The 26,051-nt window shown below is 43.5% G+C and overlaps 2 protein-coding genes across 8 annotated transcripts; one reads left to right on the top strand and one right to left on the bottom strand.

Moving 5' to 3' along the window:
* The first annotated feature begins 3,106 nt into the window (after positions 1-3,106).
* Positions 3,107-5,897, top strand: LOC115552178 (uncharacterized). 4 transcript variants are annotated; one of them, XM_030368037.1, is made up of 5 exons: positions 3,114-3,635; positions 4,034-4,133; positions 4,317-4,422; positions 4,884-5,021; positions 5,489-5,897. In XM_030368037.1, exons 1-5 carry the CDS (start codon positions 3,491-3,493, stop codon positions 5,624-5,626), a joined length of 627 nt encoding a protein of 208 aa, XP_030223897.1. In that variant the 5' UTR covers positions 3,114-3,490; the 3' UTR covers positions 5,627-5,897. The 4 variants fall into 4 exon arrangements, 1 of the variants encoding a protein (XP_030223897.1); XR_003978282.1 differs by having other exon boundaries at positions 3,107-3,635; positions 3,921-4,133; positions 4,317-5,021; XR_003978284.1 differs by lacking the exon at positions 4,317-4,422 and having other exon boundaries at positions 3,110-3,635; positions 5,489-5,527.
* A 4,057-nt stretch (positions 5,898-9,954) lies between these two features.
* On the bottom strand, positions 9,955-22,849 carry LOC115548811 (abl interactor 1). Of its 4 annotated transcripts, XM_030363668.1 has the most exons (11): positions 22,713-22,849; positions 21,993-22,138; positions 19,796-19,966; positions 19,356-19,535; positions 18,531-18,583; positions 18,391-18,441; positions 16,950-17,158; positions 16,640-16,765; positions 10,991-11,107; positions 10,694-10,828; positions 9,955-10,606 (listed from the first exon to the last, which is right to left on the bottom strand). In XM_030363668.1, exons 2-11 carry the CDS (start codon positions 22,122-22,124, stop codon positions 10,545-10,547), a joined length of 1,236 nt encoding a protein of 411 aa, XP_030219528.1. In that variant the 5' UTR covers positions 22,125-22,138; positions 22,713-22,849; the 3' UTR covers positions 9,955-10,544. The 4 variants fall into 4 exon arrangements, with proteins under 4 accessions (XP_030219528.1, XP_030219539.1, XP_030219537.1 ...); XM_030363679.1 differs by lacking the exon at positions 19,796-19,966; XM_030363677.1 differs by lacking the exon at positions 10,694-10,828.
* Between the last annotated feature and the right edge of the window lie 3,202 nt (positions 22,850-26,051).

Raw genomic sequence — 26,051 nt, forward strand, 5'->3', positions numbered from 1 at the left:
ATGTTTATATGTGAAGCAGTTTGAGTCTGCCTTGTGTATGAAAAGTGCTAGATAAATAAAGTTATGTATACAAATATATATACTTGATCACTGGGACACTTTCCCTTTGTTTACATTACATTTCTGGTACTTAGCCACTTTATAATTAACAATTTACTCTTTAAATATTGTTTATACCAGTGGTTCTCAACAGGTCTGGCCTTGGGACCCACATTTACCATGTCATTATGTCACACTCGCAACCCATTTTTATTCAAACCAAGGAAATTTATGTCACCAGACTTTCTTCAATGCGCCTACCTATTCTGCGACAGTTTATCACCAAAGCAGGACACCGAAAAGCCATCTTGGAATGGACCCCTGAGGCGGAAGAGGCATTTACCAGACTAAAACAAAGCATGTATAGTGCCGCGTCCCTGGCCGCCCCAGACTTCAAGGAACCCTTTTACTTAAGGTGGGAACACACCAAACGCGTTACCCGCGTAAGACGCGTATAAAATCGGCAACTTTTCCATAGGGAACCATTGGTTTACGCGCGTATGAGCTGCGTAGATGCGTGACATGCGCTAAAGCAACATTGTAGCCGCGTTAGCCGCGTATGAGCTGCGTATATACGCACCTAACGCACCTACGCGCCTACACAAGGAGTTCAAAAAATTGAACTTTTTACGCTCCTACGCATGACGATTAGCCGCGTTGCCCAATCAGCGTTGAGCTTGACCCGACGTCACTGGCAGAGAGACGGAGAGGACAGAACAGAAATGGAGGACCAAAACCTGATAGTAGCAGTGTGCAGCCGTCCTGTCCTGTACGACACAACGATGGTGTCGTACAGGGACAGGAACAAAAAAGAGAGGGCGTGGGTCGACGTGGCCGAGGATACTGGCTTTCCTGGTAAGATCAGTGAATAATGTGCATGTGTATTTTGCTTGGCTTCAGCTTGTGTTCTACTATGAAAAAAGTTAGCGCCGGTTAGCGGTAGCACCAGTTAGCAGTAATATTAAGTGATACTACCACAACAGACTGTCCCGCTTGTCAGGTTACACAACTTAATATGTATATATGTTCTTGTCAGTGGACGTATGTCGCAGGAAGTGGAAGTCGCTCAGGGACAGGTATATGAGAGAGAAAAAGTGGGAAAAGAGCAGGTCAGCGGCAGGGATAGTGAAGAGATGGAAATTCGCTGGGGTCCTGTCCTTAAAATTCAGCCCTGGCATTTTCTGTCCTGACCAGCCCACTAAATTATCAGCACTAGGGGTTGGACGAGACGAACGGGAAGAACCCTGTATGTACTTTATTAAAACAATTTAATCAAGTACATACATCCGGATAATAGTACAGCTCTGCAAATAGCAGTTGTTGCTTTTTTTTGTTTTTGTTTTTCAAGTTTGTGTCTCTTGTGCTGAAAGGTGTGAAACCTGAACAGGAAGTTAACAGACATCCTGTGGTCGCTGCATCTCCAACCCCAGTATCTACATATCTACAAAACCCTGGTTAAATATCACACTTGATCCAACGCTAAATTCTCTGTTGCAGCTTTTAGTCTGTGAATGTGAAAATCTTTTGGTGTAAGCCCAGCATTAGTTAAAACCAGACTCAGACAATAATAACAAAATATCCTGACAAATAATCTAAATAGAATCATATTACAGACAGTAGCAGCATTAGAGCTGAAACTCATTTGTTTGAACTGTGACTGACATTGTGAAACCATAGAGAATTTTATTTTTTTATCTGTAGCTGCGAGAAAAAGTCTAAGACATGAATTACAGGTCTGAACAGATATGCATTCTCATATTAGACATTAGACTTTTTCACTCAGCTATGGATAAAAACAAAAAATATAAATTCTCTATTTATGGTTATATTTAGGGCAATATATATATTGCCCTACTTCCTCGTCCGCAGCCAGCCAGCTACACTCCTCACCAAATTCATGACCTGCAAGAAACAGCAAACAGAACATGTACTCAGTATATGTGTACTGAGTGACAAGTATATGTAGCCATGTAGCCTTTTTGTGACGTAGTGACACTTAGTGAACAAATTTATGTCATGAAGGATGACTTAAGTCTCAAAAGAGCCCTAAGACCTACCTGCATAACTGTTAATTGAACTTAAAAGAAATGCAGATGTTTGAAATTAAAATCATCAATATGAAAATTTTCAACCAGGAAATAAAATCTTCAATATGAAAATTTTCAACCAGGAAATAAACCTGTTTCAATCTGACACGAAACAAGTTGCATAGTAAACTTGCAAAGTCAAGGCGAATATCTCTCTCTCTCTCTTTCTCACCATCACTCCCCCCCCCCCCTCTCTCTCTCTCTCTCTCTCTCTCTCTCTCTCTCTCTCTCTCTCTCTCTCTCTCTCTCTCTCTCTCTCTCTCTCTCTCTCTCTCTCTCTCTCTCTCTCTCTCTCTCTCTCTCTCTCTCTCTCTCACCATCACTCCCCCCCTCTCTCTCTCTTTCTCTCTCTCTCATAGTAGAAGAACTTCTATAAGGTCAGGAAAACCTGTTTGACAGGAGATGATGGTAGCAGAGAATATAAAGAGACATTTTACCAATTGTCATTTTATCACACATATTGTATTTTTCTTCACATAAACCTTTAAACATATTGCATTCCTCTCAACACATGAAACAGTCATCACCTCAGTAAACAATAAATGAATTGAAAGATTACAAATAAATTCAATGGCAAATATTGCAATTTAAACGAATTATTTCCTATAGGTTTACTTGTATTCGGTGAGATACTTTGATGATGATTCTGCATCTCCATTTACAGCTCATTAGTCCATGTCAATGTTTACTGATGCTATGGCAACAAGAGGCTGCTGACGTTAGAAGCTGTTAGCTACCTTAGCTAAATCATCTGAACAATAATAACCCATAATATCACAATCCGGCATATTTAAACAAAATCAACCACAACTTCCAACAGTCACAGCCCTTCAACTCTGGGCTAATATGTTGTCACAAGTATGCAGTTAATTAAGTCACATCACATTCAATGTAAAAACGTTTTGTTTTGGACATGTCTCAAAATGTAGCCTAGCTAGCCCCAGGCTAAGTTACTTAGCATATATGCCTCCACTCGCTCGTCTCCCGGTGCAGCAGCAACAGCTGGGGTGTTGACCCCGGCACCAAATAGGTCTGTAAACTTTGAACATTTAGCAGCTTCCCCCTCCAGAGAGTCGCAGTTTTTCAGCGCCACCTGGGCGTTTCTTACGCTTATCCATTTTCAGCTCCGTCACGACTCCGGCCCATGCCATGAGGTCCCCCCCACCCTAGTTTCTGTTGTGATTGACGGCACTGTCAGGGCTCTCTGAGCCTGTCAGCCCATGATTGATTGACAATGACAAACATAGACCAATAATATGTGTCGAGGCTGGCCACACACTGCTAGCCCCAATTTAGAGAGAGAGTAAAAGACAAAACATAGCGGACCGGACCGGCCCACATTGGGTAAACGGCCCGCCGGGACGATGCCCTGTATGCCAGATGGCCAGTCCACCCCTGCTCGGGGGGCAGAGGAGGTAGAGGAGGACGGGGCTCCAGAGACTTCACTGTCAGGGGCAGGAGATGATGAGGAGCTTGAGGAGGCAGCAGCAGGGCCATCGCACAATACAGGTTTGTTGACAAGTGAAGACACGTACAGCTTCTGTATTATTGCCACAGGAACGGTTTACAGTGCGGCACGATTCTGTCTATCTTTAATGTGCTGTAATATAGATCCATGGACGCTGGAAGTGGGGGGGGCTGGGTGGGATGCAGCCCCCCCTGGTGGCGAGAGGCTGAATGTGAAATGCAAAAACCCCCGTGGAAATAAATAAATAAATACGCGCGCCCAAACAAGAGGTCTTTTCAAGGACGTAGGAAATCTACTCCATCTCGCTCTTTCCTTGCCCATCTCAGTGGCCTCATTAGAGAGGTCATTCTCTGCACTGCGCCGCTTGAAGAAGACCTGGCTGCGCAACACCGTCGTACAGAGAAGACTCACTCACCTGGCCCTTCTACATATGCACCAGGATATTCTGGATACACTGGACGTCCCTGCTCTGATGACGGAATTCATCAGCACCACCCCAGAACGAAAGACCACCTTTGGAGTCCTACCATCTACTTAAGGTAAGAAAATGTATTTTAACTGCATATCGGTGTGGGTCCTTGATTAGCGATATCAGATGGTTGGTTTGTGATCTCATTATGTAGTGGCCGTGCAGCTGGATTAGTTGGAAAAAAAAATGTTGTTGTTAGTCCTTTTGGCTAATAGTACTAATCTACTTATTTTTTGTGTGTATTCTTCTGTAGTTCTTTGAATGGGCGCAAGAGGAGGATGGTTTGTAGGTCACCACTGTGTGCGTGCTTGCATGCGTGCGTTTGCTTCGGAGTTCGGAGGAAGGAGTTTTTTCTTAACGTTAAGTTTGTTAAAACTATCAAATCAGTTAGCCTCATCTAGGCTATGTTACTTGTTTATAACACTGTCTAATGCATAATATCAGTACCTTGTGCGTGTAATTAAATATTTGAGGTCTTAATTAAAGACATATTCTGAGAAATACTTGCATTTCATGTGTGATTCAATGAAGCACATTCACAAGTTGGCCTTATGGTGTATTTCTAAAACCTCTGGTCTAATACAGGTTGGTTGTGATGACATCTCATTATAGCCTTTATCACATGATTACTAGGCATATAAATAACCAAGTGTAACACCCTATCGAGAACGTTATTTATTTATGTTTGACCTTTCGCATTATGACGTCATCGGAACGTTTCTCAGCCCCCCCAACTGTGAATTACTTCCAGCGTCCCTGTATAGATCATGCATATATCATCCAAGCAAAAAAAAACAAGTCTTCTTTCTCAATAACATAGACCAGCCCAGCAGTGAGTCAGACCCAGAGGACGCTGATGCTGCTCCTGCTCCTGCTCCTGCCCCTGTCCCTGTCCCTGCCGCTGGCCCTTCCTGTGTACCTGTCCCTGAGGCTGGCCCTGCCCCAAGACCACAGAGCGGTATGTACAGGACAAAGATGTATAGCATTAATTTCAGGGGTTCAACTATGTTTATGGCTAACCGTTTAAGCTTTAACTGATAAGAAGACGGTTTATGGATTACTACTAGAGCCGTCAAGCAATTTAAAAAATTGATCAAATTAATTACAGGCTCTGTGATTACTGTGATTCATCTAGATGAATCTGTGATTCATCTAAGTTAATCGCATACCTATGCAACACTTTTATGCCTGTTTATAAACAGCTGTATAGCCTACCGTTTGTTTCTCTCCCTTCTCTCTCCCTCGTAACTTCTTGATCCTCCCCTGATTAATTAATCGAAATTAACACGTTAATTTGAAAGCCCTAATTACTACTAAGTTAAAGTTACAACACTTCAAACCAAACACACATGCATGTTCAACAGGCTTTTCACTTGTGAAGTATTGCACTAACTTACAAATGATGGTGTTTTACATTCCATACAGGGACGAAGAGGAAGAGAGCCAGGGTACCAGAGGGGAACACAAATATGCAGGGAGCCATCCTCCAGGCCCTGCAGAGGCAAAATGCTGTGCCTACCCCTACCCCGCTCTCTGGGAATGAGCACTTTGTCATGGGCCTAGTTCCTTCCCTGGAGAGATTGCCACCTGAAGCACTGGAGTACGTTAAATTCAAAATTCGTAAGGTCATATTTGACAATTTCACCCTTAATTTGGAACCTTTTTAAGCCTATTAGCTAGTGGTGGTGACAATCTCTCCAGGGAAAGAACTAGGCTGATGTCACTGTGCTACTGTTAACTGTTAATTTGTTATTGTTCTGTTATGTTTATATCATATTGTTCTTATGTTATTTTTATTTTTATAATTATTTTTTAAATAAAATATTTCTCACAACTCTTCTCTCAATATATGATTTTAAGATCTAGCATGCATGGACACAAATATACATTTTTAATAACACTACTTAATTGAACAATTTTAATAACAATTTGATAATAATGAAGGAATCCCTTTTGTTTTGTGTGGGTGGCTCTTAAAAGAGCCGTTTTGGGGTTGTTGTGCACTGCACTATACGATGGTGTCATGCCACGAGAGGGTCCCTTCTGCAGAGAAGTAGGAGGTGAAGGTCTCGCGGATCCGGATGGCCTCTCTCCCGGCGTTGTTGGCAGCCACTCTCCCCAGCCCTGGCAGAGGCAACACCACACCAACAGGGAGGCAATCTCTCACTGCTGCTGTTGGTGCTGTTCTGCGGAGGAGGTTGTGGAGCACACAGGTGGCCTTGACGCATCTCTCCGCCAGCTCAGGACGGACCTCGATGACCCTCCGGTAGATCCGCCACTGGGAGGAGAGGATGCCGAAGGCGTTCTCAACCACCAACCGAGCCCGGGACAGTCGGTAGTTAAAGACGCGCCGCTCTCGGGGGAGGATGCGTCCGGGGAATGGCCTCATGAGGTCGGTCCGTAGCGGAAAGGCCTCGTCCGCTACAAACACATGAGGCAGGGGTCCTCTCTGCGCAGCCGCTGACAGTACTCTGTCAGCAGGGAGCTTGAGATCGCCAGCTCGGAGGGCCTGACCAAACACAGAGTTGGCCAGAATTCATCCATCACTGGTTCTCTCATAGCCCCCCACATCGATGATGCGGAAGCACTTGTCTGCGTCGACAACTGCCAAGAGAACAATGGAAAATGTTCCCTTGTAGTTGAAGAACTGCGAACCGGAGTTCGCAGGGGCCTTCAGAACAACATGCTTCCCATCGATGGTACCGCAACAGAGAGGGAAGTTCCACTGCTCCTCGAACTGCTGCGCAATCACCCTCCAGTCCTCGGTAGTGGGCACAGCCATGAACTCCTCCACCAGGCAGTCCCATATAGCCGTCACCCCATCGGACACGATGGAAGCCACGGTGGAGGCCCCGACCCGGAAGCTGGTGGTTATCTTCCGGAACGAATCGCCAGTAGCCAGGAATCTGCAACACATGAATAATTTATTTTAGCCTTATTGAGAATTTTAGTTGTATACCAAATATGTAGGCCAATTATCTTACTGATATCACTGCACAGGTATATGTCTTGACTAGTGTTTACAGTGCATTTTGCATCAGCTTATTTTACTTTCAAAAGCATGACAAGGGGGTCAAGAATGAATATGTTGACTCATATTCAAACTCAGGTGACATGCATGTATATGAAGATTTGCGTTTAGGTTGAAACCATAGATAATATATAAAAACACTGTTGAAACACTGGGTGGAGCATTGGGCCTAAAAAAAAAAAAAGTTTGGTTCCTGTTGGTTGTCAGTTGAGGTCATGGGTAGGTAGGGAATTTATTTTATTTTTTTATTTTATTTTTTCCAGCGGCAGCGAATGATAGGTAGGTTGTTTTCATTTAAAAACGAGAAAATTCGCTCATCCTTGTACAGAATGAAGAGGTGCTGTACCAAAACGTAATTATAGTTTGCATCAAAAAAAAAAAATTTTTTTATTTTTTTTTTTTTTATAAAGCTCATAAAATAATTTGGGTCGCACATAAATTGACAGGGTCGGTCGGAAACCGGAACCAAACAAAAATTTTTTTTAGGCCTTGACAGGAAATGCATAGCATGTAGGTGCAAGAGGGGAAACAGATGTGCGGAGTTCTTGGAGCAAGTGGTGAAACTCACCCAGCTGTGGCCGTCTCCAGGGAGGATGTCGTGCACCCAAACACGACGGCGTTTGCGTTTGCGACGCTCCTCGGACTCCCACAGCAAATAAAGCGCAGCGATGGTGGCGATGTCAGCCATGTTTCAGCAAAAGAAAAATAGCGGGGGAAAAAAAGTTTTGGGCGGGCTCATCTAGGAGCGTAGGCGCGTAGCTGCGTAGGACCATTTTTGACACAAAATGGTCAAGCAACATTTTAGCTGCTTTACACGCGTAAATCTTACGCGGGTAACGCGTTTGGTGTGTTCGTACCTTTAGATGTGTCAGTAAGGGACTGTGTGGTCAATGGAATCCTGTGGCAGAAATACCAAATATCATTTGACAGTGGTATGGTCTTCAGCTTATCTGCCGCGGAGTGATCGATAACCTGTCTGACCATGTCCATTGCTGCAGATAAGAGAAGCTCTTCCGCTTATTGTGTGGGGTTTCTTGGCCTCTGCAATACGATGAGCTACGTGGTAAGATGCGCAGAGTGCCGGTTCTTGTTTGCAACATGATGATGTTAGGCACATCTGTGATGACCTCAGCTCATGGAGTCGTCTTCGAAAGTACTCGACCAGTTTGTCTTTGCACATTGGATCCTTTGTTTCCAAATGACGTTTCATTTTGATGGTTTCATGCTCTCTTGTGCACTAGCACTCACTACATGCCACACACTTGGGGTTTGGCACCTTTTTTTCCTCAATGTACATAAATTCATATTTGACATACTCTGGGTCATATTTGTGCTTCGCAATATTTAGCAACTGCCCAGACAGCCATCCAGTTACCATGGCAATGGCTATCCTACTGTAGGTGTTCCACGTACGTCCGTCAAAATAAAAGTCTGACATCAGATCGGTGGCCTAATCACTGGGACTATTTTTAGCTTTTCTATTGTTAACTTAGTTAGGCTGTGGAACAACTGCGATGATGAGCGGAAAAAATTGACCACAATATTAAAACTAACAAAAACTCCTCAGAAAGAAAATATTGAATTGTTATGAGCTGGAGCAGTGTATTTCTGTACATGTATTGTTTGATAGTTTTGTTTAAAGGAGCCATATTATGGCGTTTTCACAACAAGTAAACATAGTATTTGAGTTCCAGGAAACATGTTTTTGAAGCTGTTTGATGGAAATAAATTTTAGGAAAAGAAATCTTGCCTACCGCTATTCCCCTCTGTTTCAGTCCCTTCAGAATGCGCTGTTTCTGGTGTCTGTAGCTTTAATGCAAATGAGCTGCTGCCCATTGACCAATGAGCTGCTGCCCATTGACCAATGAGCTGTCAGACTGAACCACAGAATGGTGAAGGGATTGTTGCCATTTGCGGACTCCTGGAGCTCTGTATCTATATAATATAATATAATAATAATATTATATATACATATTATATCGAATATCACGGCCAAAAGCTATGTGCGCCTCGGATGATATTATGAATTACAAAGACTGCGTCTGACGTCTCTGGCACTTTTGCAACAAGTAAAGACTCCGGGAGCTGAGATGCTGTACTGCCGCCGAGCTCCCCACACCGGAGCTGCCAGACTGCCGGACTACTGCAGAAGCCTTGTAGCAGTCCAGCCGCCGTTGAAGCCGTCCAGCCGGCAGGCTGGCAGCTCCGGGAGCTGAACTGCCGCCGAAGAGTCCTCCGGGAGCTGAAAGTCTGGCGGGGATAGCTCGGCGGCAGTCCGGCGGCTCAGCTCCACGAGTACAAACCCTTTCTTGTCCATGTCTCCTCCTCCGGACTCTTCGGCGGCAGTCCGGAGCAGGGAGGGAAAGGGATTGTACTCCCGGAGCTGAGCTGCCACCAAGTTCCCCCTGCCGGAGCTGCATATCCGCTGGTCCACAAAATCGTATCTATGCTCTGATTGGAGGGGATTGGGTAATTGGGAGGTAATATTCAACTGTGCCCCCTTCCTACTTAGGAGGGGGCGCCGAAACCGACTCGCTCGTTTGGTAACTGTAGGCGGGGTACTTTCAGAAATGCATATTTCACTCAAAAAATGTACAGACTTTTTCAAAGATTGTATGCGTGTAAGAGCACCAGAGACCCAAAACAACCCAAATCCCAGGAAAAGTGTTGTTTTCATAATTTGTCCCCTTTAATATGTTCTTGTTTAATCTGTAATATATTTTTTATGCTGACAATACTATTGTTTATTGTTGCTCGTCGTCTGTTGTACAGGCCTCTGACCTTTTACAGTCTGCATTTGTTGTTGTTCAGTCCAGTCTTCAGCAACCGAAGTTGGTATTAAATACAGACACAACGAAACTCGTGTTGAGTTACCGCCAAATCTACTCAACAGCATATATTTTATTCACATATATACGTCTGTGTGTATGTGTGTGTATGTTTGTGTGTGTGTGTGTGTGTTTTTTATATCTGAACAGTCAATAAATGATACCGAACCACTGGACAATCCCCTCATCCCCACTTTAACAATGGCCATATTGCACAATACAATTTGTATCTCTCCCTGTTTATGTAGTTTTTATTGTGTATACATTTCATTTCTTATATAGTATTTTACTCTATTTTATTAATTTTTTTAAGCACAGAACATACAGAGTATACTAACCTTTCACTGCACATCCTGTATGAGTATGTGACAAATAAAAACCTTTGATTCTTTGAATATATATAGTATCTATCTCACATATACATGTATATCACAGTCATGACCTATATTATTGATGATTAACTTAATTATTAACTATGTGTGTATATATATATATATACACAAAATATATATATATATATACACAAAATATATATATATATATAAACTCACACATATTTATATTATTCTAAATAAACAACCATAATCCTGTAGGAGTATTGATGTCAGCGGCAAGAGGGATATCACTTTAACTGCATGCTGTCGTCCAACAGGGGAGGAGGGGGCGGGACTGGAAGCTCCAGGTCTGAAGAGATTTGAGGGGAATTAAAATTTGATCAAAATGTATCCATGTACCTAGGTCAGTGTCTGTGTATGCATGCGTAAGTCTCACCCAGGTGTTGTAGGCGGGCATTTAAGCGGAGACGAGCAGATAGAGGAAGAAGAGCAGAGGAGATAGGAAGAGGAGCAGAGGAGAGAGGAAGAGGAGCAGGAGGAGGAGCATAAGGAGGAGGGGGCGGGATCATCACTAGAGGAAGAGAGGAGGGCGAGATAGGAGATTAAACAACTGACACAACAGGGAAAGCATGTATATATATCATATATATTAAAATAATGAATATATACCCTTATGTCAATCAAATGCATGCACGCTCAGTAACAGTTGTCTTTGGGCTGAGCAGGGTCTTACATGATTGGACGGAAGGTAGTAAGTGTGTGTCGTGGGGGCGAGCCCTCCCCCTCAGAGAGAGAGAGCGGGAGATGGGGGGCAGTCGACGAATGCGATTCCTCCGAGTTGTGGAAGAAACTGAGAAAGAAAAGACAGGTATATAGAGAGGCAGGCAGGCAGGCAGGCAGTCAGACAGACTAGCAGGTAGACACGCAGGCAGGTAGAAAGGCATAGGTATAGGTCTAATATCTCGATCCATCAGCAACAAGCCTATGTCACATGTATAAAAGGTTTTCAAATGTACATATCATTGCTTTTGTTTATGTATAAGATGTATTTATGTTATGTTATTGCATTGTAAAATTAAGATCCAATACTACACTACTCTATAATGTTCATTTTTATGCACCAAACAACAGTGTTGTGTTTGTTAGCCTTTGTCTGGTACAGTATTTTTCTTCTTAAGGTAAGTTACCACAGTAATTAGGGTAAGTACTTTTTAATCTTAATGCTTTAAACATTTTGCAGATCCCTGATCTCCTGAAGCCTAGACTTCTCAGCCATATCCAAAAATCAAAAACTGGACAATGCCATCGCCGGGAGGTCAACTTACCAACCTGAGGTTGGGGGAAAAGTTCAACATCCATGAGTTAGAAGAGGGTCAGAAATGGATGCTAGTTTTTTTATTCATTCCTTAAACAGAAACTGTCCTCAGACTCTCTGACGGGAGAATTACTACACGGCTTGGATATATATTTATATATAATATAAAATGCTGCCCAATACTGCTTTTGAATACAGAACAACATAGACTGCAGCTACCTTGGAGAGCTATGCCAGGATTTCCAGCTAATTCTAGCCCCTTCTGAGGTCCATCTAGGCGAGCTAACCCCTTCTGAGGTCTAGCTAGACGAGCTAGCCCCTTCTCTGGTCCAGCTAGAAGAGCTAGCCCCTCTCTGGTCAAGCTAGGGGAGCTAGCCCCTTCTCAGGTCCAGCTAGAGGAGCTAGCCCCTGTCTGGTCCAGCTAGAGGAGCTAGCCCCTTCTCTGGTCCAGCTGGAGGAGCTAGCCCCTGTCTGGTCCAGCTAGAGGAGCTAGCCCCTCTCTGGTCCAGCTAGAGGAGCTAGTCCCTCTCTGGTCCAGCTAGAGGAGCTCAGGTCCAGGATGCAGAGAAGACAACTCAAATCCAGGGTGCATCGGGATAACGATGTGATATCTGGATTTGAGAGATAAATCGATATCAAGTTTGCCATAATTTCCCTTTAAAAGGTTGTATCAGTGATGATAGGCCGAAACATAAATGTTCACATTCATCTGATCTTTCCTGACAATCCGCTAGCTGTAAAAAAAACCATGTCTAATATGGGTGTGCATTGGCACTGCCCTCACGATTCGATTCGATTACGATTCACCAGGTAACGGTTCGATTCAATTCAATTCTACGATGCATTGCGATGCATCAAAATTCTACTGCACACAATGAGGCAAATTTTTTCAAACCTACTGCAATTAAATGCCAGGCTTTGTCCTTTCTGACATGGCACCTTTCTGACAGGATGATATATTTCATAAATTATTTTATGTTGCTCCACTTCGACAATCAGTCTCTCGTCGACCATGTTACGACCCTCTGAGACCCTTTGATTGACTAACTGCTGACCTGATGCCACCGGTCATGACGTTATGTTGATGTGAAGTTGTGATAGGCTACATGAGCTGCGTATTGTGTTTTATTTTGAAAATTGACCGGATGCTCTATGGCTTTTACTTTGCCACTTCCTGCCCGGATCGATCTGCTCTGTTGAAATTGACGTGGTTCAGCAACGGCTCGCTTCAAAAATAGAAGTGCTACCGAATGGTAGCGCTGCGGCGCGGTGCGCCGCTTCTGGGACGCTGCTGAGCCGGTGGAAATGGTTTCATTGATTAGAGTGGCAGCGATCAGCAGCTGTGACCGCGGCGCTTACGTCCCCGGTGGAAATCAGGCTAGTGTTGTTGTTGTTGCTAGCTAGCGCTGCCGCTTAGCATGTACTTCACAACTCCATTGTCCACTCAGGCCCGATAATAAACAGCGACATAATCAATTATGGCACGTTGCCGCATCGATGCTGAATCGTGCATGCCACACATTGCGATGCATCGCCGAATCGATTATTGTTGACACCCCTAATGTCTAATTAGGCAGCCTATGCTTCGAGATTGTACACAAAAACAAATGGTACAACCAACCACTCAAAACCAAAATAAATAGTATTCCAACCAATCACCGGCAAGGGGTGGGTGTTGTGGGGGTTTGCGCTGCGTTTATGATAGTTCTTTCTGGATGCACAAAACACAGAAGGGAGGGGCGAGCTGAGGGGTATTCCATCAAAGTCGCTAACGAAAGCGGCGCTTAGTTGATTAAACCCGGTTAGAACCAACGCCAACTTCCACTTGAGGCTAAAGCCATTCCATCAATGTAGTTCAGCCGCGCCTTGCTCAGGCTTACGTCATCGTGGATTACAATCGCTCACGAGATATGTAACCAGCCCAGAATCGTGAATGTCAAATCATGGATCAAATGTCCGAAAAGGACAGAGCGGGATCTTTTGAAAAGATCACGTAGCTCATCGTATCTCATCGTATTGCAGAGGCCAAGAAACCCCACACAATAAGCGGAAGAGCTTCTCTTATCTGCAGCAATGGACATGGTCAGACAGGTTATCGATCACTCCGCGGCAGATAAGCTGAAGACCATACCACTGAGACTAGTGCCTGCTTGTGGAGGTCTATGAGGAGTACAAGCATATAATAACTCAAAAAGGGAACACCGTAACCAGCCGCCTGGTAATAAAATCGCAGATTTTCTGAGTAGTAGTAGTATTAAGTGTAACATATTTAAATGTAATATTGTCCGTTGATTTGTATTCAGGGAGATAGGCTTGAGGTAACATGTCGGACTTGCACCGGTCGTCCGGGTTTCAATCCCTATCTATTTAGTTACTTAGGAAGGATTACTGGAGAAATCAAATGACTTTTCATGCCTTTTATTTTCCATTTCTTTGAATATTCTGAACCTTCTGATGGTACACTTATTTCCGACAGATGGACTTATCTGAAACGCCGCTCAAGTAAGCCTGACAGTTAGCCTGGTACCGACCAGGTTAGTTTGCTCGGATAAATTGCCATGGTTAATTAGCGGAGATTCCCTTAAGCCACGTTAATGGAACGCAACTCTAGCTGAAAGTAGCGAGGCTTGGCGAAATAGTAGGGCTAATAGATCTACTGAGGACGCTGAGGCCAGAGCCTTCCACGCTGCATTGTCCCACCTGGAGCAGCAGGGAAGTTATGCTCGGCTGCTCTTCATGGACTTTAGCTCTGCTTTTAATACCATCCTCCGACACAGACAGGTGGTCAAACTGTCTGACATTGGAATACCACACTCCACCGGCCTTTGCTTTGAAGACTTTTTATCAGACCGCACTCAGAGGGAAAGAGTGGGCCCCCACACCTCCACCGCCCTCAGCCTCGGCTCCCCACAGGGCTGTGTGCCGAGTCCCCTGCTCTATACCCTCTACACCCACGACTGCACTCCCGCCCACCACAGCAACACCTTCGTCAAATTTGCAGATGACACCACAGTAGTGGGGCTCATCTCAAGGGGGGATGAGACCGCCTACAGAGACGAGGTGGAGCGTTTGGTGGGGTGGTGCAGCGCCAACAACTTGCTCCTCAATACAACAAAGACCAAGGAGCTTGTTGTGGATTATAGGAGGAAGAGCCGCTGCTGATAGGCGGGTTCTGTGTGAAGAGGGTCTCTGACTTCCGCTTCTTGGGAGTTAACATCATGGAGGACCTGACCTGGGGCGTCAACACCACTGGGCTAGTGAAGAAGGCCCAGCAGAGACTATACTTCCTGAGAGTTCTCAGGAGGATCAACATCCCCCAAAAACTGCTGGTGTTCTTCTACCGCTGCTCAATAGAGAGCATAATGACCTGCTGTCTGTGTGTCTGGTTCTCAAGCTGCACTGTACGGCCAAATCCGTATTTGTACCAAGCTGCACTGTGGCACAGAGGAAAAGGCTCCAGGGGGTCATAAAGGCAGCGCAGAAAATCACCGGCTGCCCTCTTCCATCTCTGGACGAACTGCACAGCTCCCGCTGCCTTAAAAAGGCCAAATCCATTCTGCAGGACTCATCACACCCCGGTCACACACTGTTTGAAAACCGTTTTTACTAGGGGTGTAACGGTACACCCCTAGTAAACGTATTTGTACCGAACCGTCACGGTACAGGCACTTTGGAGCGGTTACAGAGGTGTACCGCAGTACGTAAATGTGGCGTACATAGCGGGCAACGATCGTCGAATAGTCTGAGTCACGTAGAATATCGAATAATGAATGTGACTATCGTTATTTATTACACGGCTCTTCTCAAAGCTTTTGAACGCTCCGTTGACTTGCATAGGCCTTTACAACTTCCGGTGGTGAATAGCGTCCTCGGTTGCTAAGCGACGTCAACGTCTTTGGCAGACTATTTCTCTGCTGATCAACACTACGAATGCTGGTAACAAATCAATTCTAAAAAGACACCGTGTGAAGTTATATTTTTGAAGTGTCTAGTTCACCACCATGCAGGCTGTGTTCAGTAAACTAAATAAATAATTAAATAAATAAATAGCGATCCGTTTTCGGTGCATGTAGGTCTATCTGCCTAAGCCCACGTTGAAATAACTTTGATGTTGAATGTTGATGACGCAGTTGTTGAAATAAAAAAGATTGATTTCATACAAATCATAAAAGCCTCTCCCTGTGTCATTGTGTGTGCGGGTATCCGAGGTGTGTGCGTGCGTGCGTGGGGGGTTCTTGATTGAGCTATTTTCGAATATCATTCGAATACTTCTCAGCGAATATCGAATATAAAAATAGTATTTTTGCCAGAAATTCCCATCCCTAGCACACACATTTGAAAAGGCACCATCCAGGTGTTACTATGATTGTTGTTGTGGGGAAAAAAAACAGCATTTCCGAATTCCCTGTCTGGGAATTCAGAAATGCAAATGCCATAACCAAGTTTATTGGTGTTTTCATTGCTGCTGATCGACGGCCATTCTCCGTTGTTGACAAACAAGCAGTTTTTTTTAATTTTCCCCTTAACTATGAACCGTACCTTACCATACCGTGACTTAAAAACCGAGGTACGTACCGAACCGTGACTTTTGTGTACCGTTACACCCCTAGTTTTACCCAACAGCCATAACCTCACTAAATGTTGTTACCAAAGCATAGTTGTGTATCACATTTGTGTAAGCACATTTATGAATGTGAATGTTTGTGTGGGTTTGTCTTATGAGTTGACTATTTTTCTGGTTTTAATTTAGTTGTAATTTAATTAATTATGCATGTGTACGTACTAGCTCAATGTGATGTTTTTGCACTGAACAAGGACTGCACTTAATTTCGTTGTACTTGTTACAATGACAATAAAGATATTCTATTCTATGTCAGCGCTGTATCGCTGTTCAAGAGAAGAGAGCCAGAAAGCAAAGCTGGTGTTTGTGTATTGATACGGCAGAGAATGATTACTGGAACCGTTTAAAAAATTCAGTAAAAGACAGAAAGATAGTCCGACAGATAAAGAGATGGACAAACAGACAGACAGCAAGGGAGACAGACAGTCAGACAGACAGGTATGTACCTTCTCCATCCTGAATAAGGTCGGGATGTGGCAGAAATGGTGGACTGGGTTCCTCGATGGCGGAATTAGAGATTACATCAAGCTTAGGCGTAGCCGGAGTGGGCAGTAACACGGTCACCTCTTCCACTGAGGGAGTAATAAACACCGTTGCCCATTATGCACCACGAAATGTACACATAGTCCTACACAATAGTACACGTATGACTATGTGATTGTGTAGTAATGTGCTTAGTACTGTGTGTAGTACAATGTGTGAGACTATGGGAAGGACTACGTGTAGGACTACTGCAGTATCTTTGTTATTTCCTACCAGGCTCAAGGCTGGGGGGCGTGGAGAGGGGACGAAGGCTGTGATTGGACAGAAACTCCTTTGAAGTGGGCTGGGCCACCAGCTCCACTGGATAATTTGACCAGGGAGTTCTCAAAGAGACGGGTATCCCTGTGACATTATTGTTTGTGGGCGGGGCTTTGCTCATCATGACGTCACTCTCAGTGGGTGGTTCCTCAGGCTTGCCAAAGCTGGAGAAAATTGTGTAATTAAATTACAAGATAATAATAAATATAGTTTAAAGCAACCAGGACAGGGCCCTATTGTATGAAGAGTATGCTGGTGGCCTAATGGCATGAAGGTAAACATTATTTGATTTGATGTCATGTCTCACAGAGTTGTTGGTTGATGTTGGACTTGAACCAGCGATGGTCATGAATCCGATGCAGTACCACTACACTACATGCACATAGACTGTTTAAAGCAGATTTGAGTATATTTTGAGAAATAAAGTCTATCTTACATGGATTTATGGTGAGCTTGGTTTGTATGGTAATATGGCATTGGTATGCCTTAAAAAATGGTTTACCGGTAGTTAACATAACAAAACCATCACCAACCATGGTTCTAAAGCATACTTTTTCAAAACCCATCGTCAAAACTGACGTTTGCGAAATGACGTGTGCACCGCTTTAAGGCTCAACCTGTGTTGAAGAGAGAAAGGCAACTACGAAGAAATACATCCTTCTTTTTTTTCAAATATAGACTTCAAAATTTGGCATTGGTATACAATGGAATCTCCTCTTAGTAGCCATATTTGAAAGCCAAGCCTACGTCTTTTGACACATTGTTGGAGCTGTTTAAACATCAGATATATTCTTATATTTCACTATAAAATGTATATCTCTGCCGTCTTTCGCCTTATTGCTATGAATTGATCATCATACAGTCCCACAGTCACCTGTTGCATTTGTGCCGAGTTTGCAGCTTTTACCATTTCCGGCACCAAATCTGTTGTAATGTTGGCCTTTGGTCAAGTGCGCTGCAGTGTATCCAAATGGTCTTACCATATGGGTTGGACCTTGAAAGTTGTTCATGATGACGAATGTTGCATGAATAACAAGTTTCATGCATAGTGCACTTTCCTAGTGGAAATGGCAGCCTGTTGAGTATGGTGCACTTCTAAAGCTTATTATAGCGCCGCCCATCCTTTTTATCCCTTATTCATTTTGCGAGTTCTTCAAGCCTGCCAATTCTTCTTCTTTTGAACTAGTATTTTTTGAGCTATGGTCGATTTCTCAGGGAAAAGTAATGATACTTATGAATACAATAGGGTGCCTACGTTTTTCGTCTGACCCCTTATAATAATAATAATAATAATAATAATAATAATAATAACAAATAAGATTGGGTTCCTACTTTCTTTTGTAGGACCCCTAATTATTGCTATTAAATACACACACACAGACACACACACACTGACCCAAGAGACGGAGGGAGTGGACATATCACTGGTCCAGGAGCTTTGAAGGACCTGCACCAAACACATACACACAATACATGAAATCCGGATCCATCCAGTGCTTAGACCAATTGGATGAGAGAATGAAGAGACTGTTTGACCTGATTGAGCTGCCAGCTTTACGGATCATTCCGGAATGCTGCTTCCCTGGTATCTGAGAGAGAGAGAGAGAGAGAGAGAGAGAGAGAGAGAGAGAGAGAGAGAGAGAGAGAGAGAGAGAGAGAGAGAGAGAGAGAGAGAGAGAGAGAGAGAGAGAGAGAGAGAGAGAGAGAGAGAGAGAGATGAAATAAATTAATTGAGGCATTTTCCCACGCTCACAAAGCACCCCTTCTTTGGGTTTGTGTTTGTGTGAATGTGTGGTTCTGCTAACGAGTATTACTGTGTATTCGTGTCACAGAGAGTCCAGTCCAGTAAGTTTTGTTGTGTATGACTTTTTATTTTTATTATTTTGATTATAACTGAATTACTGAGTACAACTGTGTATAGCTGTCTATTACTGAGTATAACTGGTGAATTTCTGTGTATTACTGAGCATCATGTGTATCAAGGTGTATACAACTGTATTAAATGGTAAATTGACTACATTTTATGTAGCGCTTTTATCCAAAGCCCTAATATACACCCATTCATGTGAACATCGACTGCGGTGTAAGCCATGCAAGTAGACAGCCAGCTCGTTGGGAGAAATTAGGGTTAGCTGCCTTGCTTAGGGACACCTCAACACTCAGCTCGGAGGAGCCAGGGATCGAACTAGCAACCTTGCGGTTACCAGCCAACCCGGTCTACCTCCTGAACTACTGCGGCCCTGTGTATTAAAGTGTAAAACTGTGTATTACTGTATTTTACTGTGTATAACTGTGTATAGCTGTGTATAACAGCGTATAACGGTGTATAACTGGGAATAACTGTGTATTACTGTGCATTACTGTGTATTGGTGGCCAACAGAGTCCAGTACTGAGTAGTCGATGGGTCGGCGGTGGTACTCGGTGGGACGGTGTACCGCGGGGTCAGCCGGGGTCATCTCTGCTCCACGGGGAACTCGCTTCATAACCGTGGAAATGCCAATCTCTCTCCGGGCGACTTTCTCCCTGTGCATCTCCACAGTCTGACCGTCCGTCCATTCATCCAAACATCATCATTATCAGTCTTCTAAACATCTTTCAGTGTCTATCTGTACATATATGTCCATTTGTAGACACGTTAATTTAACATGTTAAAGCAACCTAGCTGGTATGTAGTAGGGGACAAAGCTACACTGACATGTTTATTTGTAGATGTGTTCATTTGTTTGCGTTTATTTGTTTACTAATTTAAATCATTCTAAACAACTCTATGAGAAAGTTGTTGTGGGTGCTAACAGTTTACCTGACCAATTAGGTTGATGGAAGACTCCATGTGACCAATCAGATTTGTCTGAGCATCAAGCAAACCAAGCAGGCTATTGGCCAATGTGCTGATTTGATAAACAACACTGGCCAGCGATTGGCTGGTGAAGCTCTTGGTTTCCTCCAATGCCTTTTTGCTGCTCACTCCCGACTGTGGGGTCGGGGGAAGAGAGAGAGAAACACACTGAATTGTATGTCATTGTTATTATGTATAAGTATGTGAGTAGTACCTGTAAGTAGTTGGTATTGCAGTAAAAGCAGTATTGAAAGTAGTACTACTAACTGTAATTAGGTGGTATGACAATATAAGTAGTATTGGGGGTAGTACCAGTACCAATATTACAGTATTAGCAGTATTGGAGGTAGTAGTAGTACCTGTAAGTAGGGATGTCAAGATACCAGACATTTAGTTGTCGATACCAATAACAGTGAAATTCCACAATTCTCAATACCAAATTCGATACCACGGTAAAAAACTAAAACAAAGCAATCCCATGTACTTCAACATACACTCATTTATTAAAAACAATACAAAAAACAGTGGCACTGGCATGTAGCCTTCAAGTAATGAATAAGAATAAACCACTATAACATTTAAAAAAAGAACGGTGGCAAACAATGTTAAGTGCAAACGGAGGCATTATTCCTTCTTCTTTTAAACATGGCTAGTAAAAAAAATAGAAATAGCTTGCGTCCACATAAAATAAACTCAACTCAAGATGGCCATCCAATGTATAAATTAAATCGTAAAATATTTTAAAACAAAATAAAGTGCAATCTGAGGCATTATTCCTTCTCCTTTTTAACGGTGATAGTAAAAAAAATCATATTAATCCGTGTTCAAATGAAGCACAGAAGACTTGGACAATGGACTCATTATTCGATGACCGGAAACGGAAAGGGGGGCTGGTTGCAGTCTTTTCGCTCGGTTCTAGCCATACGGTTGAGACGGAGAAGCCCCCTGCACGTTTCCGGTTCCAGTCCGGTTTCCGTTTCAATGTGATTTACAAAATGCCAAATAAAACGACAGAAACTGTATTTCGCTACGATACTTGATATGGAACATCAACGAACACCACTTACCACTCGGTGAGTTGCAGATTTCTGAAAACTAACGCTTAGGGTCGTTTTAAGGACAGGTTTGTGAATTCCCGTAGCCGGCCATTGTGAAGGAGGTAGGGGCGATTTGAAATTAGCCAAATACCCAAGACAGGACCAATAGTCAACATTTCTGTGTCAACCACTATATTTCATCCTAGACAAATAAGAAAGGGGGCTCAATGTGCTAAATACCAGAATTGGCCTTTAAACATGCGCCGATTACGTGAACGCACAACTTTTTTGTTTTGCATCGTCAGCCGATCCGCGGATCACTTGCGTCCCGAACCGTGAGGGTTGATCCGTATGGTTCATGGGTAATTCCGTGATCCGCGGCACCACTATAAACTAATGAAGAAGCGTTGCGTTGGAAGAAGATGAAGTGGATTAAAATGACGTGTGTGGTGGTTGTTTGTAGTGTGGCACTATGTGTGTATGCAAACAGTAAAGGGGGCTACAGGTTAAGTTCTGTTCGACCGTCGCTTTACACGGTGTATTTCAGGATAAGGATAAGAAAGATAACACTCTGGATACGTTGTTAATGTTACGCTAACATGACTTGAAACTCACTCAACTTGAATTCTTTGAATAAATCTGGATGTCTGTCTTTGAGGTGCTTCGATAAGTTGGAAGTGTTTCCTCCTTTCGTTTTGAAAAGGTTGACGGCACCGTTTACATATAGGTTTTTGCAAATCTATTATCAATCCCTGAACATCCGCCTCAAACGCAAAAGTACTTCCAGGCACGATTATCGCTATTATTTTTCTCGACCAGCCGAGGCGGAGCTGGCGCCCCCGCTGCAGCTGCAGTTGCCATCTTCCGTGTTCCTTTGGCATTTAACAGCAGACTACAACACTTTTAGGTGTATAAGCTGCCCACATGACGTCCGGAGGAATTGCATCCCCGGTACTTACGGTGCCTATGACATCCCGGGTATCAGTTCTAGTATCGGTTCTCGTGACATCCCTACCTTTAAGTAGTTTGTATTGTAGTATTAGTAGTATTGGAGGTAGTAGTAGTACAAGTAGTACTAGCAGTAGTAATAGTAATAATATAATTACTAGTAGTAGTACGAGTACCTGTAGGTAGTTCGTATGGCAGTATTCGGCAACCTTCAGTAGGTTGGTGAAGTTATCGAGCAGTGCCTGCCGAGCACTTGGAGCTTCCTGTTGGATACTGCAAACTTCCTGTTTCAACTTCTGCTCCTTCATGACTGGACACCTGACTAACAATGGAATGAAACAGTCCTTCAAATGAAACAGTTAGGGTGACCAGATCCCAACAAACCTAATGTCAGACAGAGATTATGTTTGTGTGGGACTCATTACCAATACCAGGACTTTCAAAAGTTAAAGTCCTGTTAACTTTTGACATTCACGTAGTTCTATTCCCCAAAAGTTGGGAGAATCGCCTTGGACCGGCTTCATCCAGCTATACGGGGCTTCTCCCAGCCATACTGGCCTTCACCCAGCTTAACGTGGCTTCACCAAGCTATATGCGGCTTCACCTAGCTATACGTGGCTTCACTCAGCTATACGCTATAGGTTAACCTCTATGGCCATCAAACACAGCCCAATGATTACAGCCCTCCCTGCTTTCTTCAGGATTTAGAAAAGTGTCCTGCAGTTGTTTGACTTTTGAAAAAAACCAGAGCCAATCAAAAATCCTGTATAAAGTAGGAAACCGGGTCACCCTATAACTGTTAATAAATGAAACAGTCCTTTAATTAAGTTTCATTCATTGAGTCATTGCGTGAAACATTCTTTGAATGACATAGGCTTCGATAAAAATTTCCTTACCTCGAGATCCACAGAAAAGAGAAGGGAAATGTAATACTTGTCTCTTCCTTCTTCATAGGACTCTTTTTCTGTCTGTGTGTGTCGCCCCCTTTGTCTGTGCTTTCCCTCTCTCTCTCTCTCTCTCTCTCTCTCTCTCTCTCTCTCTCTCTCTCTCTCTCTCTCTCTCTGTATCTAACCGCACACTGGTTCCAGACTGTCTGCTTCCTTTTTCTAGTTGAGACCAATTGTGGAAGACCTCTTGGAGTCCCGCCTTCGCTAGCATTTCCTGGTGTTCAGAAAGCACAGCCCGACTTCTCTGACATTGGATGTCAATCAAACAAATTTCTATCGTAGCCTTCATTAGAAGATGTAAAGTCTTATTTGTGACACTGAGCTTCATAAAGAAAGAGAGAGCCCAATAACTGCAAGGTGAAGAAGTCTGGTGGGTTAGCAAACAATTATGTCTCGCGATTTTTGACGATTCAAGATTGAAGAGTTAGAAGGCTTTATCGACATGGAAGACAGACATTAGAATTGCTAAAGTAAGGCATAATATAAAACACCAAATAATTATAATATTTTTCTTTAAGACATAAAATCTAATTGTCAAAAATTAGTACAATACATTTCTGCATAGAAACTTTGAATGCCACAAGTGTGTGTATTGGGTTTGTTCTCATCAGTTATTCCTGTCTCTCTGTGTCTCTAGTAATTAAACCCATGGCTATAATGTGGAAATCCTGGTTTATAATGTAAAAACTGCTGAGGGAAATATATAATAACATTTATTATTATTATTTATATGATAACAACACACAACCTGTGTGCACATATAAATAGCCGTAGTCTATAAGAAGAATTGCTGCATACAGAGATTGCTTCTGCAATTAACAAATTGCCCAACATAACGTGATCGTATAGTGGTATTTTAAATAAATTATAAAAGGATAAAACTAGCAACTATGCCCAAAACACATAACACAAAACAATATTGCATTTTCAAGAGCACAAAATACAAAATACAACCAATATGCACATATAAATAGCCGTAGTCTGTTCCCGCTATAAAAGAGGAGCCCCTTATTAGTGCGGACAGGTCACGTACACCTCGTGCTGAAGGCCTCTTCAAACATCTTCACAAACCAATAAAACAAAGGGTTTTACAAGCATTTAGATTGACACATGTACTGTAACAGATTAAATGCTGCTGCGACTTTAAACATAGTATTATACATGGTTTGGCAGCTGGCAAAGACAGGCAGCACTATCCTACAGTCACACATAGCCTGCATACAAAACATTCTAAAAATGAAAATAAAACAGTTGGAAGGGGGAATATCAATTTCGCAAGAGATATCGGGAGGCTCAAGGCGGAGGGTAATATTATATTTTAGCAACAAAGTGTAAAGACATTTCGGGAGGCTCAAGGAGGAGGGTAATTTTACATTTTAGCAACAAGTGTAGTCAATAGACCGACCGTCTTACCTGGGAGAGTGTCTCGACGACGGGGTGGTTGAAACAGTGGATGGGTGGAGGGGGGGAAATCAGTATCACAAGACAGATCGGGTCACCAAAGAAAAGGGTTGAAAATGCTTTTCCTGCAGAAAATGTGGTGATTGCTATAGTGCAATGCAACTTATGCCAGGCAATCAAGGCACAATTAGAAATATAATAACACAAAAAATAGTAAACGGACAGCTCAGGGAACAGTAATGCCGCACCGGGAGGTGTGTATTTTACTCACCCTATTTGTAGAGGAAGGCTATTCTTCTGTCTTTCATGGTGGCGAAGAGGTCAATAAGAGACCCAGGGATTGTTCAGGGAGCATGAATCTTTGTCAAAAAGAGGGGGGATATTGAGGGACACTGTTTCGCGCATTTTGAAATGCTCAATTAGAGGAGAAAATGTGGAAGAAATGACAGCAACACAGCACCAAAGAAAAACCGAATCTGTTAACATAATTTTTTTATTGGAAGTCTAAAAAACAGGTATGCCTGGCTTCCCTTGGCCTCCAGGAGAGAACGCCACTGGTTTAAAATATATTTGAGTAAAGCTAGATAGTTTAAGGCAGTGAGGCGGGGGTAGCTCGGCGGCAACCCCCGCCTCACTGCTGCCCAAGCTTCTGCGGCAGTCCGGCCGCCGCCGAAGCTTCGGAGGCAGTCCGGCCAAGGCCGCCTTAATGCACGGGCTTGCCTGGGCTGAACCCCAAGGGCCTACGCCAATCGGGGGGCCTATCAAGCCTCCCGAAAAAAATAAAAATACTGGCCCATGATAGGCCCCCCCGATCGGCGAAGGCCCAAGAAAATGGAAAATAATTTACTTACTTACTTACTTACTTAGCGGCATTTGGCAGACGCCTTTGTTCAAGGCGACATACAACATATAAAAAACATCACATCATGACAGTAAGTGCCAAAATAGTGAACATTTGTTTTTAGAAGGACTGAGTGATCTGGACCCTAAGCGTCTAAGGCAGGGTGGAACAGCTGAAATAGGTGAGTCTTTAAACGTTTTTTAAAAGTGTCCGGACTGGGGGCCGAGCGGATGGGGCCCGGGATGTCGATCCACCATTGTGGCAACAGGAAGGAAACAATCTCGACTGGGACTGTGTGGTGGATTTGGCGCGGCGTAGGAGACGTTCCTGGGAGGAGCGCAGGGGTCTTTCAGGGGTGTAGGGCTGTTCACATTCTGGCTCACTGAGATAAGATGGCGCGGACCCTGCAAGAACCCTGAAGGCCAGGGTCAAGGATTTGAATTTAATCCTGGCTTCGATGGGGAGCCAGTGCAGTGAGACCAAGGAGAGGTGTTACATGTGCCCTCTTTGATTGTGAGAAGATGAGGCGGGCTGCTGCGTTCTGTATCATCTGGAGTGGTTTGATGGTACATGCTGGGAGGCCAGTCAGTACGGAGTTGCAGTAGTCGAGTTTTAACAAGACCATGGTCTGAACGAGAAGTTGGGCTGAGTACTGGGAGAGATAGGGTCTGATCTTCCTGATTGTATAGTGTGAATCTGCAGGATTTGGTGACTGTAGCAATATGTTCAGTGAAGGTGTGGTGGCTGAGGCCATTTGTCTATTATTACGCCCAAGTTTCGGGCAGTGTTGTTTGGTGACAGGGAGAGTGAATCCAACTGAACATTGATATGGTGGGAGATGCTCTGTTTAGCAGGGAACACTAGCAGTTCAGTTTTTGCTAGGTTAAGCTGCAAGTGGTGATCTTCGAACCAGATAGAGATGTCCCACATGCAAGCAGAGATCCTAGCCGAAATTGAGGGGTCTTCTGGGGAAAAGGACAGATAGAGTTGAGTGTCGTCTGCGTAGCAGTGATAAGAGAAGCCATGGGAGAGAATTATTTTGCCTA

This window comes from Gadus morhua, chromosome 1 (genome assembly GCF_902167405.1).
Source record: "Gadus morhua chromosome 1, gadMor3.0, whole genome shotgun sequence".
In the NCBI taxonomy this organism is placed as follows: Eukaryota; Metazoa; Chordata; class Actinopteri; order Gadiformes; family Gadidae; genus Gadus; species Gadus morhua.